Source organism: Carcharhinus amblyrhynchos, chromosome 10 (assembly GCF_965287045.1).
Source record: "Carcharhinus amblyrhynchos chromosome 10, sCarAmb.v2.hapA, whole genome shotgun sequence".
NCBI classification, from domain to species: Eukaryota; Metazoa; Chordata; class Chondrichthyes; order Carcharhiniformes; family Carcharhinidae; genus Carcharhinus; species Carcharhinus amblyrhynchos.
In genome coordinates this window covers 46547185-46563704 of record NC_137333.1, presented here as the reverse complement: position 1 = coordinate 46563704, position 16520 = coordinate 46547185, and the positions used below count along the sequence as shown (strand labels likewise).

The following is a 16520-nucleotide window of genomic DNA, read 5'->3' as shown; positions in this document are numbered from 1 at the left end:
GAGCCAATGCAGTGCACTAAAGGGACCTGCAAAGTCGATATAGCCTGTCAGGACACTCCCATATATGTAGGAAGCTGAGAGTGGGAGTTCTTGACTTTCCCACCAGGTCACATTGTTTTAACAACTCTGTGATGCTGGAATCAAAACCAAGCCACCAGACATAACTTTTGGCCAGAATCTTCATTTTTGATACTCCCAGGTGGACATTATATAGTTCCATTAATATTGTATGTCATCCAGGCTCCCAAAGAATTATCCTGTCCTCAATACTAAGTTCAGTTTTTTAATGAGGCAGGCTTTTATTTCTTCGGAGCACTGTCCTTGGAGTCCACTGTGTAAAATCATCGCCCTAATTTTGATTAAAGTTGGGTCTAGGATTTAATCTGCCTTGTTGATACTGGCAAGGTCTCCAAAAGGTTCAGGATCATCGCAACGTCTTCAACTGCTGGTAAAGGAGCCAGGCTTGTGGGCAGCAGGATGCAGCTCATGTGTCTGCATTGGCTATCTGGGTCCCAGTACAGTATTCAGTGCTGTATCCAAGCAGAGGCAATGAGGGGAGTTGCTTTGTCCTCTTTGAAAAGACCCAGTTAACTATAAAAAAACCATAGACCATAGATATATTGATGGAACTTCTCCACACCGAATACGACCACCAGCCTTCCTTCTCAATTTGAGAATATCTTCGCTCTACATCTGAAAGGGTTCTGGAGGCACACACAATGAGCTTCTCCAACCCTTCTTTCCAGCAATGTGATAACACTGCAAAAACAAGTATTTTGTTAAGTTGAAAAGTAAGTTGAGCAACAGTAACTAACGTCTGACCCTAGAAAAAGTCTCTGCCTGCATTGCTTCCCACACTGGAGAATCACCTCAAAACTTCTTTCGGTTGGCCAGGTGTACCTGTTCTAAAGCCCCCGTGATCAAGAAGTCATCCAACTATACTGCTATCCTGGGTTGGCCCTAAAGACCACAAGACATAGAAGCAGAATTAGGCCACTCGGCCCATCGACTCTGCTCCGCCATTCTATCATGGCCAATATTTCTCTCATCCCTATTTTCCTGCCTTTTCCCCATAACCCATGATCCCCTTATTAATCAAGAACCTATCTATCTTTGTCTTAAAGACACTCAATGACCTGGCCTCCACAGCTTTCTGTGGCAAAGAATTCCACAGATTCACCACTCTCTGGCTGAAGAAATTCCTCCTCCTCTCTTTTAAAGGATCATTCCTTTAGCCTGAGGTTGTGTCCTCTGGTTCTAGTTTTTCCTACTAGTGGAAACATCCTCTCCATGTCCACACTATCCAGGCCTTGCTGTACCCTATAAGTTTTAGTAAGATCCCCCTTCATCCTTCTAAACTTCAATGAATACAGGGTCCTCAACCGTTCGTACGACAAGCTCTTCATTCCAGGGATGACTCTTGTGAACCTCCTCTGATCCCTTTCCAAGGCCAGCACATCCTTCCTTAGATATGGGGCCCAAAGCTGCTTACAATACTCCAAATGGGGTCTAACTAGAGCCTTCCACAGCCTCAGAAGTACATCCCTCTTGTATTATAGCCCTCTCGATATGAATGCTAACAATGCATTTGCCTTCTTAACTGTTGAACTTGCACGTTAACTTTAAGAGAATCTTGAACAAGTACTCCCAATTCCCTTCATGTTTCTGATTTTCTAAGCATTTCCCCATTTAGAAAATAGTCTATGCCTCCATTCCTCCTTCCAAAGTGCATAACCTCTCACTTTGCCATATTGTATTCCATCTGCCACATTTTTGCCACTCTCCTTACCTGTCAAAGTCCTTCTGCAGCCCCCTGCTTCCTCAATATTAGCTGTCCCTCTACATAAATTTGCATCACCTGCAAACATAGCAACATTGCCTTCAGCTCCTTCCTCCAATTTGTTAATGTACATTGTGAGAATCGTGGTCCCAGCACTGATCCCTGAGGCACACCATTAGTCACCAGCTGCCATCCTGAAAAAGACCCCTACATCCTCACTCTCTGCCTTCTGCCAGTCAGCCAATCCTCTATCTGTGCAGGATCTCCCCCTTAACACCATGAGCTCTTAACTTATTTAACCATCTCCTATGCAGCAACTTGTCAAAGGCCTTCTGGAAATCTAAATAAATCATGTCCACTGGTTCTCCTTTATCAAACTTCCTTATTACCTCCTCAAAGAACTCTAACAGATTTGTCAGACATGATCTCCCCTTAACGAAGCCATACTGACTCAGTCCTTTGTCAATTCCAAGTACTCCACAATTTCATCTTTAATAATGGACTCTAAAATCTTGCCAATGACCGAAGTCAGGCTAACCAGCCTATAAATTTCCCTGCTTAAACAGCGGTGTTACATTAGTTACTTTCCAGTCCTCTGGGACCATCCCTGCCTCCAGTGATTCCTGAAAGATCACCAGTGTCTCCACAAAGGATGATTGTCATAACACTTTGGCACACGCTGATGAGACCCTGAAGGCAAACAGGTAAACTCATCCTTATGACTGTCACATATTTCCAGGAGGACTCGTCCAATTCAAGCTGGAGATAGGCATGGTTTGAGTCCAATCTGACACCTGTTAACATGGCATACAGATCTTCATTCCGGGATATTGGGCACTTTTCCAGTTTGGAGACTCGAATAGCTGTCAGTTTATAGTTCCTACAAAGATGAGCTGATTTGTTAGGCTTAAGAACAGGAACTACAGGCGCAGCCCATTCTGCAAATTGCTAATACCCAAGCTTTCAAGTTCAATTCAGTTTCCACCTCCTCCAGCATGGAGTAAGGAACTGGTCTGGCTCTGAAATACAAAGGTATAGCATTGGGGTCAGCATTGATCTTGGCCTTGGCTCCTTTTATTTTCCCTAGGCCTCCCCTGAAAAACTCCAGTGTATCTACAGCTACCCCATGCCTAGCCTAAAGATCTCCAACCAGTTGAGCTTAATTGCTGGAGCCAGTCTCACCCCATAAGGCTTGGACCATGTTCCCGTACAACAAAGAGCAGGGAGATGGGCAGATTGCTGTCTTCGTAAGTCACTGGGGTGCCATTTATTTGTAACGGTTCCCACGTGTAAGTGGCTAGCCTGGACTTCTTGGATGCCTGATTGGAGATACTTGTAGATCTGTTTTCTGATAATGGAGACTGTGGCTCCCATGTCCATCTTCAAGGAATGGCATTTATTCATAATTCTACAATTATTGGGACTTTCTTTGTTACAATATGATTCAGTTGTAACGCCCATGTCTGGAAGAGGGGTATCTCCACGGTATGCTCAGGTATCGCCCTCGGCTTTCTTCCCAGGCAGCAAACATTTTGCCTGTCCTGAAATTTTGCCACGGCTCTGTCCTTTGACAGTGCTTGCAGTGATCAGTCAACTAGCAACTACATCTCTCTGGAGTATGTTTTTCAGTATTCTTGGAGTCAGCACTGCCATTCCTTGACGTCTGATGACATTATGGTTCCTACATCCTTTAATACCGGATTGACACAAGCACTGTTCATTAAAGGCTGGTTGCATGAGGTACCTCCCCCTAGTTGGAAGACAATCACTGTCTGATTCCCCTTGCAGATCTTGAGCCTGGAGGTCTTTGTGTTATCAAGTGACAAAGCTATCTTAGTGGCTTTTTTAAAGTCTAAATTGCGTTCTGAAGCAGCTTCTTTTGGAATGATTAGGTCATTTATGTCACATACCAATCTGTCCCACAACATTTCTTTAAGAGATGGTCCAAATTTCCGGAGTTCAGCTAGCTTCCACAACCTAGCCAAGAATTCACTGACAGATTCCCCAAGGTTCTCCCAACCACGTTGAAGTGATATCTCTAGAGAATTAACTAGGCTTTGGGTTGTAGTCGTTTTTTACCAGGTCTACTAGCTCATTAAAAGTTTTTGAGTCAGGGTCATCTGGATACGTCAGACTTTTATCACACTGAAAGCTGAGGCCCTGCATGATGTTAACAATATCACCTTCTTGTCTCCTTCAATGTTATTAGTACAGAAGATGTATTGCATGCTCTCAATGCATTGGGCCCAGTCTTCCCCACTGGTGTCACAGGGCATGAGTTTCTCAAAAAGAGGCATTATAGCTTTTTTTTAAACTGGAGAAATTCTTGACTTTCAGAGGTTGTCCAGAAGGAAAAATAGAAAAAAAATTGTATTTTTTCCTCCTTGCTGCCAACATACTAATTCAGCAAAACACCAGTTTCCTTTCACCAACATCCTTTATTGTGCACCAAAGGAAAAGGCCACTTCCACAGCTCGCAGTCAGCCAGTTTTCACCTTGGGACCTACAACTTCAGTGCAAGTAAAGTTACAGGCTTATAAACCCCTGCTGGCAAACATTTTGCCTGTCCTGAAATTTTGCCACAGCTGTGTCCTTTGACAGTGCTTGCAGTAATTAGTCAACTCTCATTGGGAGAGCCTCTGCTCACTCAACAAGGCAGCTCGTACTCCATAAATGCTCATGGGTAGATCTAATGATGATCCCCATGACCTTCATAGTCATAGCATCTGCCCTCAATCAGCTACGCCCCTGGAAGGCATCTAACCCCTTCCATTACTGCGTCTGGCTACAGCAGATGCCATACGCCATAGAATGGATAGCAGTTGCAGTTGCACACCTGGCTGGGACCGCCATGTTATGAAAGCCATGAGTCAGAAACAGATCTGCTGCACTGCGGCCTTCAGCAGAGGGAAGGACACAAGTCAGCATTTTTGACATCCAGCTGCCTCATAATTATTAGAGTATCCATTTAATAAGCCAGTCTGTGTTGACCTTGAATTCCATGCATCCAAAAAGATTCTCCTTCGATTTTGAGAATTCACACAGCACAGCTGTGAGAAAATGGTGTGGGTAACTTTTCAGACCGGCTCCACCAGTTTTCCCCTCCTGCCGTAACCCACCAATTTAGACCTACTATTCCTCTTCCTTCTAGCACTCGTGAATCTCTCTCCATACACGGGACTCTCTAACCATCCACCTGTACATGCTCCCCTCAGAGTTGAAACCCATTTCCATCCCCAGATCCACTATGACCCTGCCTGTTATCTGAGCCACCTATCCTGTCCCCCTCTATGAACCACACCCAATGATACCTTCAGCTACCAGATTCACACCCTGGACCGGCCACCCTATCACACTCACTTTCCCCTCTGACTGTGGCTGTTCTCTCCTATCATGTACCTCTATCCCACTGTTGACATCATCAATCCCACCTATAACACTTTCCCACTTCCCCACCGACCTTATCCCATAAGCTTGCCTCCCCTATCCAGCCATATAAGAACATAAAAACATAAGAAATAGGAGCAGGAGTAGGCCATCTAGCCCTTCGAGCCTGCCCCGCCATTCAATAAGATCATGGCTGATCTGTCGTGGCTCAGTTCCACTTTCCCGCCCTCTCCCCATAACCCTTAATCCCCTCTCTTATCAAAAACCCATCAACCCGCGTCTTAAAAATATTTAGCGAGGCAGCCTCCACCACTTCAACGGGCAGAGAATTCCAGAGATTCACCACCCTTTGAGTGAAGAAGTTCCTCCTCAACTCCGTTCTAAACCGCTCCCCCCTTTATCTTGAGGCTGTGCCCCCTAGTCCTACTGTCTTTTTTGAGCGGGAAGAGTCTCTCCACCTCTATCCTATCCATCCCATTCATCATCTTATACGTCTCAATGAGATCTCCCCTCATTCTTCTAAACTCTAACGAGTACAAGCCTAGTTTATTCAGCCTCTCCTCATAGCTCAACCCCCTCAACTCCGGCATCAGCCTAGTAAACCTCCTCTGCACTCCCTCCAAGGCCAAAATATCTTTGCGCAGGTGCGGCGCCCAAAACTGCACACAGTACTCCAGCTGCGGCCTCACCAATGCCCTATACAGCTGCAGCAAGACCTCCCTACTTTTATATTCAATCCCCCTCGCTATGAAGGCCAGCATCCCATTCGCCTTCCTGACCACCTGCTGCACCTGCAAGCTGGGTTTTTGCGACTCATGCACAAGGACCCCGAGGTCCCTCTGCACCGTCGCCTGCTGCAGTTTTTCGCCACGTAAGTAACAGTCCTTTCTACCATTCTTCCTACCAAAGTGGACCACCTCACACTTGCCAACATTAAATTCCATTTGCCATTTCCTGGCCCATTCGCCCAGCCTATCTAGATCCTTCTGCAGACTCTCCACACCCTTCGCACAATTTGCCGTTCCCCCAATCTTGGTGTCATCAGCAAATTTCGACACCCTACACTCGGTTCCCTCCTCCAGATCATCTATATAAATGGTAAAAAGCTGAGGCCCCAGCACCGACCCCTGGGGCACTCCACTAGTCACCATCCGCCAATCCGAATAGCACCCGTTGACCCCACTCTCTGCCTCCTATTTGACAACCAATCCTCTATCCACACTAACACCCTACCCTCAACTCCATGTCCCCCGACCTTCTGCAATAACCTCTTGAGGTACTTTGTCAAACGCCTTCTGAAAATCCAGAAAGACCACATCCACCGGCTCTCCTCTATCCACTGCCCTAGACACATCCTCATAGAACTCCAGTAAATTTGTCAGACACGACTTCCCTTTAATGAAACCGTGCTGCGTCTGCTCTATCAAGCAATTCCCTTCAAGATGCCTCGCAATTTCCTCCTATATAGCTGCCTGTAAAAACAAGCACCCAAAAAAGCAAATGCCGATCTTTTTACACAAACTGATTTTGAACCAGAATGCACTAACTACGCAGATTAAATGATGGCTTTCAAAGGGAATTGGATAAGCACCAAAAAGTAAGCAAAAATTGTAGAGTTATGCAGAGAAGGTCAAGAAATGAGTTCATTTGCTCTCGCAGAGAGCCAGCATGGATTTAGTGGGCTGAATGATCTCCTGTTTTGTAACCATAGTAGGATTCACTGAAATGCTTCCTAACTGTTGTTCACAGCTGGTGGAAGTGGACTAGTTCATCGCCCTTTTTTTTTACTAGAACAATGGGGTTCTGCAAATAATAAAGGGCATGTCCATACCAAATTTAATACCATAGGTAAACTGACCAATATGTAATCAAACATTATATCATCGCTCAACAAATGGTGGGGATGGGGTTGATAGACCTTGCCTCCTGTGCAATTATATTCTATAGTAATTGGAAACAATCTTACCCCTGTAGGGTCATCATGATTACCATGAATACTGAAAACAGGAATCGAAACATTTAGATTTCCATCTTGATAATTCACCCAGGGAAATCTGAAAAAAAGATGACTAATAGTTACATGTAAAAGAAATTTCAGTCTTTGGTGAAAAAGCCAACCCGTGAGCTCTGACACCTGGAAGGCCAAGGGCACCAAATACTTATGAACACCACTTGCAGGTTCCCCTCTAAGTCACAAACTATTCTAACTGATCACTGCATTATGAAGATGCATCATATAGAATATAAAATTCATTATATAGAATTAATCTATAATTCATCAGCTGGACACATACATATTCAAACAGAACACTTTTGCAAAGCAAAGGACATTGGCCTACAGTAGCTACTATTTTACATCTGCAAAGGACACAAGCTGCTTTATGGAGACAAGATAAATCTACGATTGTACACAACTCTCAGACAGTGGCTTAGATCCTCTCTTGTTGGATATGGTCATTACCTGGCACTTGTGTGGTGTGTTACTTGTCACCTCAAGCCTGGATATTGTCCAGGTCTTGCTGTGTTTGGACATAAACTGCTTCAGCATCTGAAGAGTCAAGAATGGTGCTGGATATTGTGCAGTCATCAGCAAACACCCCACCCTGACCTTATGTTGCGAGGAAGTTCATTGATGAGGTAGTTAAAGATGGTTGGGCCTAGGGCACTATGCTGAGGAACTCCTCAGGAAATCCTACAGTTCATCCAATATCGATACCTATATATCAATCAGGAATTTGGGATGTTGAGCCCAAAAGCTAATCATCAGTATTTGACACCACATACTTTATTATCTCAAATAAACTGACAAAGAAACCAGCGTAAGTTGTTCAATTATCTTAGTAGAAAGTTAAAAAAATGAATTAAATAACAGAAAAAGCTATAATGACAGGGACTGTCCAAAAGGTAACTGACACCCTTTGGTACCAATCATGAGGTAACATCGAGTAATATCTGTAAATAGCCAATACCCTTAAGAAACCAATCAGAAGCTGATCATGCACCATCTAAACCAGAGACTGATCAAGCACTGCCCGCACCAGAGTTCAGGAACACCACTGATCAGCAGGATGGGCTGTGTGTCAGAAAGGATTAGTAAGCGCCAGCTTCCAGCAGCAAGAACGGGAAGATGAAGAATTTGCAAACAGAGACTGCATGCTGGCTGTGAATAGAAGAACAAAGACAGACTGGAACAAGCCCACGTTACTGATGTGTCCAAGACCAAACAGTGAGGCAAATTATGCATGACGTCAGTAAAGTAACTGTGTAACTTTTGTTAAGTATTGCTTTTGTAAAATGTGAATGAGTTGTTTGTTCAGCAGGTGGAAGACAAATTACCGACAACAGAGATGAACAAAAATAATACAAAGTAGAGCAAGACCTAATATATATCAAATGGAAAACTAAGTATTCAACAGGGCAAAGTTTCAACACCAATGTTCAACCATCCAAATGCTATGTCCTGTATACTCACCTCTGACAGACAAAACCTAATATACAGGGAGTATTATTCAACAAAGCAAAACCGCTTCTGTATATCAAACTTTTTCATGCCAAAATCAATTTAGCTGTTTGTATGAATTTGCTACGTGAACAAAATCATTGCTGAGATAGTTTTCATTGCTCCAGGATCTGTATTGAATTTAACATTACCTAAATGATCCACTACAATTTGTAACTAAATTATGTATCAAAATAACAATGCAGAAGTCAAAAAGCTTAATAAACGGCAAAAACGCTCAGATTTTTTAAATCTTTTTGACTGCTAAAAGGATTCGCTGAAATCAATCAGCTATAATTGCATTGAAATTCTCCTAAACATCAGGAAAACATAAGTAAATAAATAATATAGAAAAGTACTTACTTGCTAAAACCAAAATTTACTGACTGGTCACTTAAGATTTCAAACTGTATTGGATTATCACCCATGCAGTATTTTCTCAATAATTCCATACAGGTATGCAATGTTTTACGGGAGGGTTTGTTGTCATGAAAGAGATCACCTCCCAGCAGCATAAAATCAACCTAAGAGGTGAACAGAGATGGAGCAAAATAGATTTATTTCTGAATTTTGGCTGATGCGAAGTAAAACAAAAATAAAAAGTAAATTTTACTTTAGAATCATTGGCCTACTGCATTGTAGGGATTCTTTCAGCCCATCAAGTTTGCACTGACCCACTGACGGAGCATCCCAGCCAGGCCCTATCCCCATTATCCCACATATTTACCCCACCAATCTTTCTAACCTACACATCTTTGCACTGTGGGAGGAAACTGTAGCACGTGGAGGAAACCCAAACAGACATGGAAAAACATGCAGGCTCTGCACAGACGGTGACCTAAGGCCAGAAATGAACCCAGGTCCCTGGCCCTGTGAGGCAGCAGTGCTAAATGCTGTGCCATCATGCCATCTTCTGATTAAGGATACGTAGAAAAAAAACTTTAGGCTAATTAAACAATAAAATGGAACAACTGACTCAAGCAGTTAGTGCACATGCTCCCAAGAGTGTGATATGATCATGAGAATTCTCATTTCAGCAGCCAAGCAAAACTCTGCAGCTTCCCAGAGAAAGGGATCTTCAGATCAAATGACCTACATACACTGCTTTTAAGCAGTCAAATGTAGAGCAGCACTGGCAAAGCCAAGTTATCTATTCTTTCAAACGGTGAACAAAGAAAACAAAATAGCTTTTAGTTACAATAATTCAACTCTAACACATCTTACCCACAATATTATATTTGAACAATCGGTTGTTTAAAAAAAATTACTTGCATTGTTTCAAAGCCAACCTAAACCAATGCCATAGGATTCACATGGGTATAATACAATCAGGAGCAGCAGGGCCAACAGAGGATCACGTCAATAATTCAATCATTCAAATTGTAAACAAATTCACGTGTGAATCATCTACCTTAGATGCAGCATGATACACTTAAAAAAATGCAATAAATGCAACACAGTTTTTATTTACAGATCAGCAGTGGTTATTTATACATATATTTATGTAGCATCTCCAATCAGAAAAAAGATCTCAAAGTGCTTTACAAAATGCACTGCAAGCCAAAAGGCAAATGGTCAAGAGGGTTAATCATATTGTTGGTCAAAGATCAAATTGCTATATAAGATTTATGTCTCCATATTGAAGAGAAACATTAAATAAAAGGTCATTTACATTTAACTCTGACGTGCAGCTCTGGGCTATATTAAAATGAGCCATCTGAAATCTGGATATACATCCTATCAATATTTCCAAGTCTGCATTTATAATAGAAACTGCAAATGTATATGTTACATCACTGGAGCACTCTTAATCCTCTGTAAAATTGTACACCTCTATGTCAGCCTTTCCATAGCTAAAACTGGTACACACATCTTTCCTCCATTGCTCCTTGATTTGATTTATTATTCTCACACATATTGGGATACAGTGAAAAGTATTGTTTCTTATGCACTATACAGACAAGACATACCATTCATAGAGTACATGCCACAGAGAAAAAAAAGGAGGGAACTGAGTATAGTGTTACAACCACAGATAGGGTGCACAGAAACATCCACTTAACATATGGTAGATCCATTCAAAAGTCTGATGGCAGTAAGGAAGAAACTGTTGAGTCGGTTGGTGCGTGACCTCAGACTTTTGTAATCTTTTTCCCCGATGGAGGAAGTTAAAAGAGAGTATATCTGGGGTGTGTAGGGTCGTTGATTATGCTCGCTGTTTATCCAATGCAGCAGCAGGTGTAGACAATGTTAATGAGGCTGATTTGCATGATGGACTGGACTATGTTCATAACCCTTTGTAGCTTCTAGTGGTCTTGGTCAGAGGACAGCCATATTGAGGAATCCTGTGGATGCTTAACCCAAGTTGCTTTAGTCTATGCAAAGACTTCATTTTAAGATATTTCTATAATTGTGCCTATGCACAATTATATATTTAAATGCTAGATTGTAGGAGTTAACTAACTCTAAGCTGAACAATTGTAGCTAACTTAACTACATGTAGAATCAGAAGGCATGACGGGTTAGCTAAAAATTGACTGCATTCCTGAAGGATAAACAGTGCAGGCAAACAAGTTTCCCATAACAGCAGCTGCAAGGATTATTTTTCTAGGCTGAGGCAACATGCAAAAAACACTTCCAACAATGAGATAAAGGTTGAAATATATTTTGATTTTAGAGCATGTGTTGTTTAGTTCAGTTCTTACATTCCACTCACTTCAGTACTTTTTTTTTGTAGAGGGCCTGGCCAAGAAGCCAGTCTCCAAGTTCGCTTTTTGCTTTTGTCACGTTAATTCTTTAAGTTCTCTTCAAAAAAAAAATTTTAAAACTTGTACCAGTACTGTCCTCTCACCTCTTCAAAGGAATGAATGGACCAAACACGTACCAAGCTGTTACCATAGAAAGCACCCTTTCTGGATGTGTACGCTGATAAAAACCGGCGAGAGTCATAGCAAACATGCTGAATTTCCTGAGCCTCTTGAGAAAGTAGAGGTATTAGTGGGCTTTCTTAACTAGAGCATCAATGTGGAGGAACTAGTACAGGTTGTTGGTGATCTGGACACCTAGAAACTTGATGCTCTTGGCCATTTCCACTTTATCCTCATTGATGTAGACAGGGGCATGCCCTCCTCTACGCTTCCTGAAGTCAATGACAATCTCCTTCGCTTTACTGATGGAGGGAAAGATTACTGTCGTCACGTCATTTTACCAGATTTTCTCTTTCCTGTACTTCATCTCGTCATTGTTTGAGATCTGACCCACTACAGTGGTGTCATCAGCAAACCTGAAAGTGGAATTGGGGCAAAATTTGATCACACTGATGTTTAAGGAGTATAGTAAGGGGTTGAGGACATAGCCTTGCGGGACATTGGATTTGAGGATAATCATGAAGGAGGTGTCGTTGCCTAGCCTTACTGATTGCGGTTTGTGGGTTAGGAAGTCTAGGCTACAATCAGACAGAGAGGAGCCGAGCCCTAGGCCATGGAGTTTGTAGAAGAGTTTTGTTGGATAATGGTGTTGAAGGCTGAGCTGTTATCAACAAACAGGAGTCTGACATGTGTCCTTTTTATCCAGGTGTTTCAGAGTTGAGTGTAGGGCCAGGGAGATGGCATCTACTATGGACCTTTGGCAGCGATAAGCAAACTGTAGTAGATCCAGGCAATTTGGGAGACCAGACTCCCAGATTGTGCCATGACTAACCTTTCGGAGCACCTTTTAATCACGGATGTCAGAGCCACCAGATGATAGTCATTTTAGGCATACTGCATGGATTTCCTTTGGTACATAGATGATAGTCATCTTTTTGAAGCAGGTAGGTGTAAGGAGAGGTTAAAGATGTCTGCAAATACCCACGCCTGCTGGTCTGCGCAGCATGTGGGAGCCTGTCTGCGTATCCCATCTGGTCTAATCGCTCTCTGTGGATTAACTTTCAAGAAGGCTGATCTAATATCTGCAATGGTGACCTCGGATGCCGGTTCAGCGAGGCTTTCGGGGCAAGGGACATACTTTTGCTGACCTCATGCTCAAAATGGATACAAAATGCATTCTCATCAGGGAGGAGTGCACTGTGCCAGCAATTCTACATGCCTTCATCTTATAGCCTGTTCCGCTATGCAGACATTGCCATAATCAATGGGTGTTTGTGCGGCTAGCCTGGGTTTCTAGTTTGGTTCGGTATGGTCCCTTGGGATCTTTGATGGTTCTCAGTAGATCATATCTGATTTTCTTGCATAGTACAGGGTCTCCCGACTTGAACACCTCAGACCTGGATTTCAGTTAGCACTGGATATCCTGTTCATCCATAGCTTCCAGTTGGAAACATACAGATTTGCTTCTTTGACATACAATCTTCTATGCACTTATGAATTTTTTTTTATTGGTGTCACATGTAAGCTTATATTCACACTGCAATGAAGTTACAGTGAAAAATCCCCTAGTCACCAGACTCTGGCATCCATTTGGATACACTCAAGGAGAACTTAGCCAATTAATTAAGCAGCATGTCTTTCAGACTTGTGGGAGGAAACCAGAGCACCCGGAGGAAACCCACACAGACACAGGGAGAGTGAATGGAATCTGCACAATCACCAACGATGAGAATTGAACCCAGGTACATAGCACTGAGGCAGCAGCGCTAACCACTGTGCCACCAAAGTCTGTTACTGTAGTAGCATATTCATTCAGGTTGGTTGCTGAGTTGTTAAATATGGACCAGTCCACTAACTCAAAGCAGTCCTGTAGGAGATAATCCGATGCCTGACCCTTCACTAACTCTAACTCATCCAAAAACTCTGCCGCTATCTCAAACATGGCTATTTCTGCCAAGCACCTCAGATTTATCTACCTATACTGGCTCCAAGTTACTTGGTGACTCACCTTCTCTTTAAATCTTCCAATTTTTCAATGCACCCAATTTTTATAGCGTCTAGCAGCCTGCTTGAACTCATGGCACTTGTACCCTCCAAAATCGCTTCTTCCAGGATTCCACATCCATTCTGTCACAGCTCTATGAGCCATGGGATATTTTCCCCCTACATGCTACATAAATGCAATTTGCTGTTTAATTCTCTTAACTAAAATATTCACCCAGTTCCTTAAAATTATAGTATAGTTTTCAATTTGATTTCAAATTATTACAAAGAAATTACAGTCATACATAATCATATTTATCTCTAATTCAGAGTTTTAAGTGCAATTGTGTTTGGCTAGTAAAAACAACCTAATATTATGAAACACTGTCACCTTTATAAGTGACTTACCTCATTATCCTGCGCACATCTTAAAATCTCATCAAAGGTAACAAGGGTATCATTTCCCCTTATGGCATCTTTTTCCAAATAGCCAAGATGAATGTCAGTTGCAATCAAAATTTTAAAAGTATCCTCATCTTCACTGCAAAAATTACAAGATTCTGAATTAATTCACATTACAAGAAATCCAAGGAATGTATTAGTAACATGCCTTAGTTACTGTCAACAATTAGATATATAGTACCTATCTAATTGTTAACAGTAGAATTAATCTAAGTCCATGATTTATTTCTCTTCCCAACCCTCCGTAGAATCCTGAAAGCCATAGGTACGAGAAGAGCAGACCATAAGCAGAAATAAAAACAGCAAATGGTGGATAAATTCAGGAGGACTGACAGCATCTTTAGTGAGAGGAGCAGAGTTAATATTAACTTTGTTTCTCTCTCCAGACATGCTGCCAGATCTGCTCAGTTTCTACAGCATTTTCTGTTTTAAATTTCAATACCATAGAATCCCTACAGTAGAGAAGTAGGCCATTCGGCCCATCGAGTCTGTACTGATCACAATTCCACTGAGGCCCTATTCCCGCAACCCTTGTTTACCTTACGTATCCCCCTGATACTAGGGTCAATTTAGCATGGTTAATCAACCTGACCCGCACATCTTTGGACTGTGGGAGGAAACCGGAGCACCCAGAGGAAACCCACGCAAAGAGGGAGAAATTGTAAACTTTACACAGTGACCCAAGACTGGAATTGAAGCAGGGTCCCTGGTTCTGTGAGGCAACAGTGCTAACCACTGTGCCACCTTGCCAACCTAAAGAGCATCTTCCCCAGGCATACACCCTATCTCCATAACACTGCACATTGACCATGACTAATCCACCTAATTTCTACATCTTTGGAATGTGGGAGAAAAGCAGAGCACCCAAAGGAAAGCCAAGTAGACAAGGGGAGAATATGCAAACTCCATATAGACAGTCACCCAAGGCTGGAATCAAACCCAGGTCCCTGGCGTTATGAGACAGCAGCGCTAACCACTGTGCCACGTATCACCAAAATTTCCAACAGCTGTAAATTGTTGCTTTTATTTGAGAATATAAATGTGTTAATTGTTTAACGTTCCTTGGGCCCATGACATCTGATCAGTAGCTTGCAGGTCAACAAGATCAGCAAGATGATACAATTCAAATCACAAGATTCATAGGTACCCCTGAAACTTGCTCTAGCAATGCCAACCACAAGTTTATACGGTAAAAAAATTGCAGCATGCTGCTCCGCAGAGGGACCTGGGTGCCCTTGTGCATGAATCACAAAAAGTTGGTTTGCAGGTGCAGCAAGTAATTAAGAAAGCAAATGGAATTTTGTCCTTCATTGCTAGAGGGATGGAGTTTAAAAACAGTGAGGTTATGTTGCAGCTATATGAGGTGCTGGTGAGGCCACACCTGGAGTACTAAGGAGTTTAGTCTCCTTACTTGAGAAAGGATATACTGGCCATGGAGGGGGTGCAGAGAAGATTCACTCGATTGATTCAGAGTTGAGAGGGTCAGTTTATGATGAGAGACTGAGTAGACTGGGGCTATACTTATTGGAATTCAGAAGAATGAAGAGAGATCTTTTAAAAATATATGATTATGAAGGAGATAGATAAGACAGAAGCAAGGAGATTGTTTCCACTGCTGGGTGAAACTAGAACTAGGGGCAATGCCTCAAAATAAGGGGAAGCAGATTTAGAACTGAGTTGAGGAGGAATTTCTTCACCCAAAGGGTTGTGAATCTGTGGAATTCCCTGCCCAGTGAAGCAACTGAGACTACCTCATTGAATGTTTTTAAGGCAAGGATAGATACATTTTTAAACAGTAAAGGAATTAAGGGTTATAGTGAGTTCGTGGGTAAGTACAGCCGAGTCCATGAAAAGATCAGCCATGATCTTACTGAATGGCAGAGCAGGCCCGAGGGGCCAGATGGCCTACTCCAGCTCCTAGTTACGTTCTTAAGTCTGTAAAGTCTCAAGCCAAAGCCTCAAATGTGACAAATACTCTGTCCAGAAAAGGGACATAAAAATCCAGGCATATCTGCATCTTCTTCTGAGAACCACTTGATTTAATGACTTACAGAATTGGAATGATCTCACAGTACCGAGTACTTTCCTTGTGATGCTCGAGGAGCTATCAAGCCCGGCGAACCCCTTTATTCACTCTCACAATTGAAGTGAAAGACTTTCTAAAATTTCTAATGAACACAAAACTAGAATGTGAAAGGTAGACTGAGCTACAACAGTCTGCTCTCCATCACTTACAGGGTATTTCCTGCACTCATCCTGCCAGGCTACTGAAGTAAACTCGATTTACAAAGTTGTCATTGAATACCAGGATAGATTTCTGAAAGGAATAAAGAAAGCGAAGTTATCAATGAAACTGATAAAGAAACAACGGCAGATTCAACAATAACCATGTTTGTGATCAGTACATTGACGTTAGTTACCTCCCTCTCAATCCCAGAGGCTTCTAGGGCCGCAAAACGAGACGAGCACGCTGATTGGGCGGCCCAAGCTGGCGGGCTTCTCATCAGCCTGAGCGGTCCAATCAATGCCATAGCCGTCGAGC

The 16520-nt window shown here is 42.5% G+C and overlaps 1 protein-coding gene across 2 annotated transcripts in view; it reads right to left on the bottom strand.

The window, feature by feature from the left end:
* mre11a (MRE11 homolog A, double strand break repair nuclease) overlaps positions 1-16438 on the bottom strand; it is a 62182-nt gene extending 45744 nt beyond the window's left edge. The window contains exons 1-5 of one of the 2 annotated variants that reach the window (XM_080197880.1): positions 16399-16438; positions 16214-16295; positions 13925-14057; positions 9030-9190; positions 7134-7221 (exon numbers count right to left, since the gene is read on the bottom strand). In XM_080197880.1, the coding sequence (XP_080054006.1) occupies positions 7134-7221; positions 9030-9190; positions 13925-14057; positions 16214-16233 (402 nt within the window). In that variant the 5' untranslated portion in view covers positions 16234-16295; positions 16399-16438. Of the gene's footprint in view, positions 1-7133; positions 7222-9029; positions 9191-13924; positions 14058-16213; positions 16365-16398 lie in introns of those variants that run through there. The other variant, XM_080197881.1, reaches the window with a different exon arrangement.
* Between the last annotated feature and the right edge of the window lie 82 nt (positions 16439-16520).